The 8,747-nt window shown below is 49.7% G+C and overlaps 1 protein-coding gene across 2 annotated transcripts; it reads left to right on the top strand.

The window, feature by feature from the left end:
• The first annotated feature begins 521 nt into the window (after nucleotides 1-521).
• On the top strand, nucleotides 522-8,298 carry CIB3 (calcium and integrin binding family member 3). Of its 2 annotated transcripts, XM_066348699.1 has the most exons (6): nucleotides 522-1,072; nucleotides 1,283-1,317; nucleotides 2,954-3,065; nucleotides 4,206-4,353; nucleotides 5,553-5,748; nucleotides 7,289-8,298. In XM_066348699.1, the coding sequence occupies exons 1-6, from the start codon at nucleotides 1,022-1,024 to the stop codon at nucleotides 7,308-7,310; spliced, it is 564 nt and encodes a 187-aa protein (XP_066204796.1). In that variant the 5' UTR covers nucleotides 522-1,021; the 3' UTR covers nucleotides 7,311-8,298. The 2 variants fall into 2 exon arrangements, with proteins under 2 accessions (XP_066204796.1, XP_066204805.1); XM_066348708.1 differs by lacking the exons at nucleotides 1,283-1,317; nucleotides 2,954-3,065.
• Nucleotides 8,299-8,747: the final 449 nt, after the last annotated feature.

The raw sequence follows: 8,747 nt of genomic DNA, 5'->3' as shown, positions 1-8,747 counted from the left end.
GCGTCTTATACATGGGATCACCTTATACATGGGGAAATATGGTATGCTCTAAGAGGAAAGGACACATGGGGTGTTTCCCCATTTGGGGATATTATGAATAAGACATCCATTACAGATTTTTGTGTGGACATAAGTTTTTATTTTGCTAGGCCTGCCCAAGAGCGCAAGTGCTGGGTCATATGATAGTTGAATGTTTTTATTTTATTTTTTCTGGTAAGAACACTTAACATGAGATCTAGCTTCTTAAGTGCACAATACATTAATGTTGACTATAGGTACAATGTTGTGCAGCAAATCTTAGCGCTTATTCATCCTGTATGCCTATTGATCAGTTAAGTCCCATTTTTTTTTTTTTTGCATTAATGACCATTAGACCTTCAGAACAACTTTAGTACCACATGGTAGGCAGTAAAGTAATTTTTTTTATTTTATTTATTCATTTTTAGAGAGGAGAGAGAGAGAGGGAGAGAGAGAAAGAGAGAGAGAGAAGGGGGGGAGGAGCTGGAAGCATCAACCCCATATGTGCCTTGACCAGGCAAGCCCAGGGTTTTGAACCGGTGACCTCAGCATTTCCAGGTCGATGCTTTATCCACTGCGCCACTACAGGTCAGGCATAATTTCTATCTTATAAAACAAAGCTCAGAGAGGTCATGTGACTTGCCTGAGGCCACATGGCAAGTGGGTGGAGAACTGGTATTTGAGCTGGGTATGTTTGCAGCTTCTCCACACCCTGCCTGTTTCTGGAAGGTATCCCCCTGGCGGTGGCAGATGTGGTCTGAGGCTCTGTGCCCTCCCACAGCTCTTTTCCTTGCCCTGGTGTCCGTGGACATACTCAGGCTGTTGGCCAAAGAGCTTGGCTGTAACTTGAGTCTCACCCAGGCTGGGGGTGAAGGGGCGGGTGGGCAGGTGACAGCCAGGGCAGGGAGATTTTCCCAGACACTGGTGTGTGGCAGCCTGGTAACTGCGTGGCCGTGAGGAGATTGGAGGCTTCTGGAGCCTGTTCTTGGAGGTGGTCTTCACCATGGGCAACAAGCAGACAGTCTTCACTCATGAGCAGCTGGAAGCATATCAGGTTGGAGTGGTGGTTGGGGTTCTCAGTGGGTTTGGCTGCCTTAGATTCCTGGTCTGATGAATGGGGAAAGCACCTTTCGATCTTGGGTGTACAGTCAACAAGGGTTCCTGTGTGCAGCATCAACAGAGATGAGCATGGGGTGATGGGGAGAGGAAGGAGACCCCCCCCCCCCAGGAAGGGTCTGGGACAAGCCAACATCTTTCTCCACAGGACTGCACCTTCTTCACGAGGAAGGAAATCATGAGGTCAGTCTGGGGAGGAAGGGAGGAAGACCTGGAAACAACTTTCTATACATTGCTGGAGGATATTTGCAATTTGACAGGACTCAATGCTTCATGGAAGAGTGCTAATTAATGGTCAGTAGATGGAGGCAGTGGTGGAGAGGCTGAGAAGTCACATCTTGTCATATTGTCACACCTCTAGGCTAACAAGCTTGGGCTTTTTCTCAAGGGTGTCAGGGAGCCTTGGAGAGCATGTGAACAGGGGAGAAACGGATCAGCAAGTTAGAAGGTCTCCCCTGAGGCCAATGTGAAGAGGCTGGGAGTGCAGAGGCAGAGGCCGCAGCCAGTCCTGAGCTATTACGTTGGCATTAGGATGAGGGTAGGGGTAGGCATCCTGAGGCTGCTGCAAGTGTCTGGTATGATCTATACAGGAATAGATGGCTATCCCATACCATTGCTCAGCCCAGGTGCCATTGTCCAAAATCCCTGACCCAAGAACTTGGAGCTGTGAAACCCAAGCTGACCAGGGTTTGGCTGCAGAGTGATCAGGGCCAAGGGCCTAATTGTGTGGGCATGGGACATCCATTATTGATAGGCACACCTTTCACAATGAGCCCCATTGTCTGGGTGAGGACAGTTTGCAGGGTCACCCTGACCATGATGATCAAATTTCTGATGGGGAAACTGAGGCTTAAACTGGGGAGGCTGATCCTGGCTTTGAAGATAGGCCGAATCCCAAGGAGTTTGAGAACTGAAATTTTGTCTGTCCCAAGCTTCTCACTTATTAGACAGACTAACCAAGGTTCACAGGGAAAGAGGGACTTGCTCAAATCCATACAGAAACCCAAACTCAGGCTGTTCCCTCACAGAACCCAAATAAGGAACTGGGTGGTCATTGCTGAATTCCACATACTCCCTCCTTAAGTTCTAGTGATCATATGACCCCGGGGCTCCTGTTCCCTTCGGAGACAGTCCCTAGAAGATTGGGGGTCTCTGATTCATCAAGAATGGTCTCTACAAGGCTGCTGCTCAGTGTGCTCTGGTGAAGGTGTGGCATCACCAGGTGAGGTCATCAGAGTGGAGAGCTGCTGTCCCCAACTAGCTAGTGTGTGTGGCATTTGGTGTTTTCCAAAATGCGTTTCAGCCACCCTTTTGAAAAACTTGACTATTAGCTTTTGTCTCTGTTCTTCCCAGTTGAGGAAATCTGGCTTCCCATTACGGAGGGAAAGAAGAAAAATGTGAGGATGCAGGTCTTTAGAGGCATGGTCTCGCCAATAATTTGATGATGTCCAGAAATTCATAGGGTGGCTTAGATTCTCTATATACTTGCTGTAAAATCACCTTGCCTTAGGTACTCTTCTGCCAACCCCATCTACCTGGTGAGCTCCTACTCGTGCTTCAAAGCCCAGCACCAGTGCCTCTTCCTTCAGGAAGTCCTTCCTCCTTCTTGGCTTGCTTTCCACATTCTGGTCTCCCTGAACTCTGGGGCCCTCTCTCTATCTTGGTTGTGACCCCAGGGAGACAGAGGTGCCTATGTGCCTGAAGACTGGGCCCAGGGTTGATGGCTCTTAGGAACTCCGCATCTTTCAGTATGGAGGGAGCGAGTCCCCTCCCTCCCATCATCTTTTAACCCTTCACCGCATTTCCATCTTTACACCAGGCTCTTCTATCGCTATCAGGACCTGGCCCCGCAGCTTGTCCCCCTTGACTACACCAGCTGCCCTGACGTGAAGGTGCCGTATGAGCTCATTGGCAGCATGCCTGAGCTGAAGGTATGCTTGGGCAAGGGGACATGCAGGGCAAGAACAGGAGTGATGTTCTTTCTGCATTCCTATGAGATGAGTGTTGCAATTATTCACATTTTATGGATACAGAAACAAGTTCAGAGGAGTGAAGACACTTGTTCATAGTCACAGAGCCAGGATGTGATGGAGACAGGATTCAAACCTGGGGTAGTTGGGAGGATGAGAGGATAATGCAGGTAGAGGGCTTAGCACGAGGCCTATTCAAGGCAATTACCCAGGGAACGTTAGTCCATTTCATAGTAAGAGCAGCTAAATGCAGGTTCTTCTCAGCTGGATATTGAACACATATTTTGTGCCTCTGAAGGGGACTTGAGTGAATGGGCATAGAAATATTGTATCACAAGAAACAAAAACCTCATTCAAGAGGGAAGGTTGGGAACTGGTGAAAACAATTATTTCGAGGACCGCAAAAGCAGAAATCACCCTGAGCATAAGCAAATTCGATTAAGATCATTGAGTCTATAATCTTCACACAACATCAGGGTGGTTAACTCTTTCATGGACCAGCACAAAGTTTCTGGCAGATGGGTCCACGGACCAGCAGTTGAAAAACATTAGACTAGATCACATGAGCAAAAACTAGAGGAGCAAGGCTAGCGGCAGGTACAGCTGGAACCAGGGTCTCTTAGGATGGGCACAGAAATCTCCTTCCAGCTCTTAGCTCCTTCCAGGAAGCAGCTTCAGTCTCAACCAACCCTTTCTCTTGAGGTAGTGGAGGGAACCCCGGGCGCCCAGATTTCCTCCTGGCAGCTCTGCAACCAACAAAAAGCAGGTCCCTTTTCCCCAGTTTTTCAAAAAACATTCCAGGGGAGCCTCTGGTTGGCCAGTTTAAGTCACATGCCTACCCCAGAGCCAATCACAGCTGCCAGGTAAATGAAAATCTGTCATTGTCATCACCTGGTCATGTGGCTGCCTCTGGAGCTGGAACAGTGCTCAGACTACAGGGGCAGAGAATGGAGGTGCCTGAAGGACTGTCCAGGGACCATGCGAGGGAGGAAGTCTTGGTGGGAGGTACTTGGGAGTTCCCAGAAAGGTGGGTGCTGAGAATGAAAGCACGTGGAACCTGAGACCCTAGTCAGGAATGGCTTCCCTGCCTCTTGACCCCAGGACAACCCATTTCGTCAGAGGATTGCCCAGGTCTTTTCTGAGGATGGGGATGGCCACATGACCTTGGACAACTTCCTGGACATGTTTTCTGTGATGAGTGAAATGGCTCCCCGTGACCTAAAAGCCTACTATGCTTTTAAAATCTATGGTGCGTGCAGGGCCCAGCATTGGGGGTGGGGTGGAGTGCTGTGCAGTGGGGAGTGGAAACAAGACCAGTCCCAGGACCAGGGTGCCCTGCTGTCCCGTGTCTCTCCAAGACTTTTGAAGCCCAGGTTGGCCCTGTCTTACACCCAACCCGTACCTCCCGACCTCATTTCCTTGCTCACTCCATTCCAGCCACACTGGCCACGCTCTTCCTCCAAGACACCCAACTCTTTCTGCCTCCAGGCCTTTGCCTCTGCTGTATCCTCTGCCCCAAACACCTTTCCCCTGGCTCTTTATTTTGAAATCTTGGTCAAAAGTTGCCCCTTCCAGTCATTCTCCACCCCCCATTTTTTTTCTAGTATGGAGTAATGCTGCTTAATTTCTTGTTCATTGATCTGTTCATTTCTTGTTGACTTTCTGAGTAGACCCAGGGCAGCAACAGTGTCTGCTTAGTTCATTGTCTCCCATGCCTGGCACATAGTAGGTGCTCAATAAATACTTGTTGATGAATGAATGGAAGAAAATGTGTCAGTGCCTGGCACACAGTAGGCACTTAATAAATACTTGCTGAGTAACTGAATGAACGAAAGACATTTATCATAGTGTCTGGCACAAAGTAGGTGCTCAATAAATGCTTGTTTTGTTGTTGTTTTTAGAGAAAGAGACAGACAGATACGAACAGATAGACAGGAAGGGAGAGAGATGAGATGCATCAAGTTGTTGTATCATCACTTTAGTTGTTCATTGATTGCTTTCTCATATGTGCCTTGACTGGGGGGCTCCATCTGAGCTAGTGACCCCTTGCTCAAGCCCGCGACTTTGGGCTTCAAGCCAGTGACTTTTGGGCTCAAGCCAGTGACCATGGCGTTATGTTTATAATCCCATGTTCAAGCCAGCGACCCTGTGATTAAGCCAGTGTCATTGGGGTTTCAAGCCAGGGTCCTAAGTATTTCAGTTAGACACTCTACTTGTTGGCCACCACCAGGTCAGGCATAATACTCGCTGAATGTATGAATGAATGAACTTGTCCCTGCCTAATTCGAAGCAAGACCCAGCTTTTCTCTGGAGGGGGGTATCTTTGTTCCCCTCCAGTACCTCAGTTTCCTCTTCTGTAGCATGGCAATAAGATTTGCCCATGCTGGTCCAGCCTGCCTGCCCCCTGCTGTCCGCCTACCCTACATCCCCATCCATCCTTCTGCACAGACTTTAACAATGATGACTACATCTGTATGTGGGACCTGGAGCAGACAGTGGCCAAACTGACACGGGGGGAGCTGAGCGCTGAGGAGGTGAGTCTGGTGTGTGAGAAGGTGCTGGATGAGGCCGATGGGGACCATGACGGGCGTCTGTCCCTGGAAGACTTCCAGAACATGATCCTGCGAGCGCCCGACTTCCTCAGGTGATACTCCTTGCCGCCACGCAGCCCATTTCCATATATGGGAAAGGATCTTATGGGGGTAGTTCACAGACTGCCTCTGCCATAGTTCCTTCCTTTCTTCTTCATTCATTTGTGACCGTGGGAAACGTTCTGAACCTCCCTGGCTTCAGTCCCCACATCTTTAAAATAGGGATAATGAGAGACTCCATGGGCACCTTCTGTGGGTGGTCACAGGTCTTTGGGTGGATGGAACATGATGGATTTCAGCCCTCACTTGCCTAACATTTTTCAATGAACAGACCGTACAACTATACTTGGCAGCCCTGGGAAGATCTGAGTCCACCACCTGTTTTTTGTACCTCCAATGAGCTAAGAGTGGTTTTTAAATTGCATTTTTTAATTTTCAAATTTCATTATTATTTTTATTGAGAAAGAGTGAGAGAGAGAGAGAGAGAGAGAGAGAGGAAGGGAGAGAGGGTGAGAAGCATCAACTCGTAGTTGCGTTCACTTTAGTTCATTGATTGCTTCTCATACGTGTCTTGACTGGGGCTGTGCCAGTGTTCCCTTGCTTAAGCCAGCAACCTTGGGCTTTTTATGCCAGTGACCTTTAGGCTCAAGCTGGCAAGCTTTGGGATTGTGTGAATGACCCCTCCCTCAAGCCAGTGATCCTGCTGATGAGCTTGTGAAGTCGGGGCTTTGAACTGGCAACCTCAATGTTCCGGGGTGACATTTTATTCACTGCACCACCACCAGTCAGGCTAAATTGCATTTTTAAATGGTTGGGAAATACCAAAGAATAATAAAACTCCACAACACATAAAAGATATGAAATTTAAATTTCCAGGTCCATCAATAGCTATACTGGTACACAGTCATGCCCTTTTGTGTACACGCCTATGGCTTTCACATTACAAGGCAGAGTTTAATAATGGGTCTGTGTAGCTGTTATCGTCCCAGACCACTCTGTGCAAAGTTGGAAATATCAACTATGTGGCCCTTTCCAGAAAAAAAGTGGCTGACCCCGAGTTAGTAATGGAACGAATTTAGAGCAGTACCAAGCACAGAGTAGGTGCTCAGTAACTGCGTACTGTGGTTGCTGGTGTGGCCGTTATTATTGCTGGTGTCCTTACATGCACAGAGGGCCTCCTTTCTCTACCCTAGATAAGCAAGGCTGGTCTCCTGGCAGATGGACACATGAATAATGACACTGGGATGAGAAGCACCTTCTGTGTGTCCCACTCTTGGCCCTGAACACAACCTTATGAAGGAGGGACAGCTATTATCCCCATTTCAAAGGGGAGTAAACTGAGGGCCAGCCACCCACTCAGAGTCCCACAGCAAGTCGGAATATAAACTGACTCAAAGAGATGTGCTCTTAACCCCTGGGGGGAGGCAGTCAGGAGGGCCATAGCCAGGGGCTTCTTGAGGGCGGGGATCCATCCTCCCACATGACTCCTGGTCTGCCTAGCAGACTCCCAGCAGGAGTGCTGGGGGGGAGGGGGAGATGCAGGAGAACTGCCCTCTGCCTAATGACACTGACTTCTTTCCCCTCTGCACACAGTACCTTCCATATCCGCATCTGAGGACACAGAGGCAGAGAAGCTGAGCCAGAGGGGGCAGGCTGACCCTCACCCCACTGTGGAATCTAGGTTCTGGGAATAAACACGTCACTGAGTCACATTTGCTGGAACGACACATTTTCTACCTTAAACCTGGTGGATGAAAGGGAGGAGAATTGGGCTCTCATCTCTGCTTTCCCTGTGTGAGCCTGGATGTGGCTGCACTCTCTCTGGGCTACCATCTCCCTGACTGTACAAGGAAGAGTCTGACTTCTAGATCCCTCTCCATGGTGCGGGCTGAAGTGCCTTGCCGTGGGTCTTGGTGTATAGAAATGGGGTGTGCAGATGAAGCATGCTGTCCCCACTCCAGAGCCCCCAAGGCCAAATGCTATGGCAACTGCTCACGTCCCCTGAATTCCTCGAAAGGGCTGAAGGTTTAAACTCCTTGCTTATTTATTCAAACTGAGGGGCTGGCAGGAATGTCACTCACTGAGATGGGCACAGTACTTTACAGTGTATGAGGCACCTGCCTCTGTCATTACACTGGATGCCTGTGACATCCCAGCAGGGTGGCTAAGGACCAGTCACACTTCATCCAGAGGAAACAGAGTGACTTGCCCAAGCCCATACCTCCAGTCATCTACAGAGGCAGATTTGACCTTGGTCCCAGCTCACTCCAGATCCCCAACCCATACACTTTGTGGGTTTGGGGTCCCCCATACCCACTCTATCAGCAGTTACCCCAGGGGCCCTTCTATGGCCCCAATCAGTTCAAAGAGTGGTTTTTTTGAATGGGGCAATTGAGAGCAGCTTCAGGGAAATTCCCAGATACCCCCACTGTGTGGCATTTATTTTATTATTATTTTTTTCATTTTTCCGAAGCTGGAAACAGGGAGGCAGTCAGACTCCCGCATGCGCCCGACCGGGATCCACCCGGCATGCCCACCAGGGGGCGATGCTCTGCCCCTCTGGGGCGTCGCTCTGCTGCATCCAGAGCCATTCTAGCACCTGAGGCAGAGGCCACAGAGCCATCCCCAGCGCCTGGGTCATCTTTGCTCCAATGGAGCCTTGGCTGTGGGAGGGGAAGAGAGAGACAGAAAGGAAGGAGAGGAGGAGGGGTGGAGAAGCGGATGGGCACTTCTCCTGTGTGCCCTGGCCGGGAATCGATCCCTGGACTCCTGCATGCTAGGCCGAAGCTCTACCGCTGAGCCAATCGGCCAGGGCTGTGTAGCATTTCTAGAGAGCCCATTGCCACCCTAAACCCCTACTGTGCACCAAAGCCCCAGGGTTTATGCACATCCTGCTGCATCATTCCCAACAATAGGGACTGTGCTTCTCCCCATTTTCCAGATAAGGCCCAGAGAGGTATAATGACTCACCAAAGGTCACACAGCCTTGTAGCTCAGGATCCCTACCTCTCAAATCCATCCCAACCACAGCCTTGGGCTGCCTCTCCCTTTT

This window comes from Saccopteryx leptura, chromosome 1 (genome assembly GCF_036850995.1).
Source record: "Saccopteryx leptura isolate mSacLep1 chromosome 1, mSacLep1_pri_phased_curated, whole genome shotgun sequence".
NCBI classification, from domain to species: Eukaryota; Metazoa; Chordata; class Mammalia; order Chiroptera; family Emballonuridae; genus Saccopteryx; species Saccopteryx leptura.
This window is presented reverse-complemented; position numbering and strand designations above follow the sequence as displayed.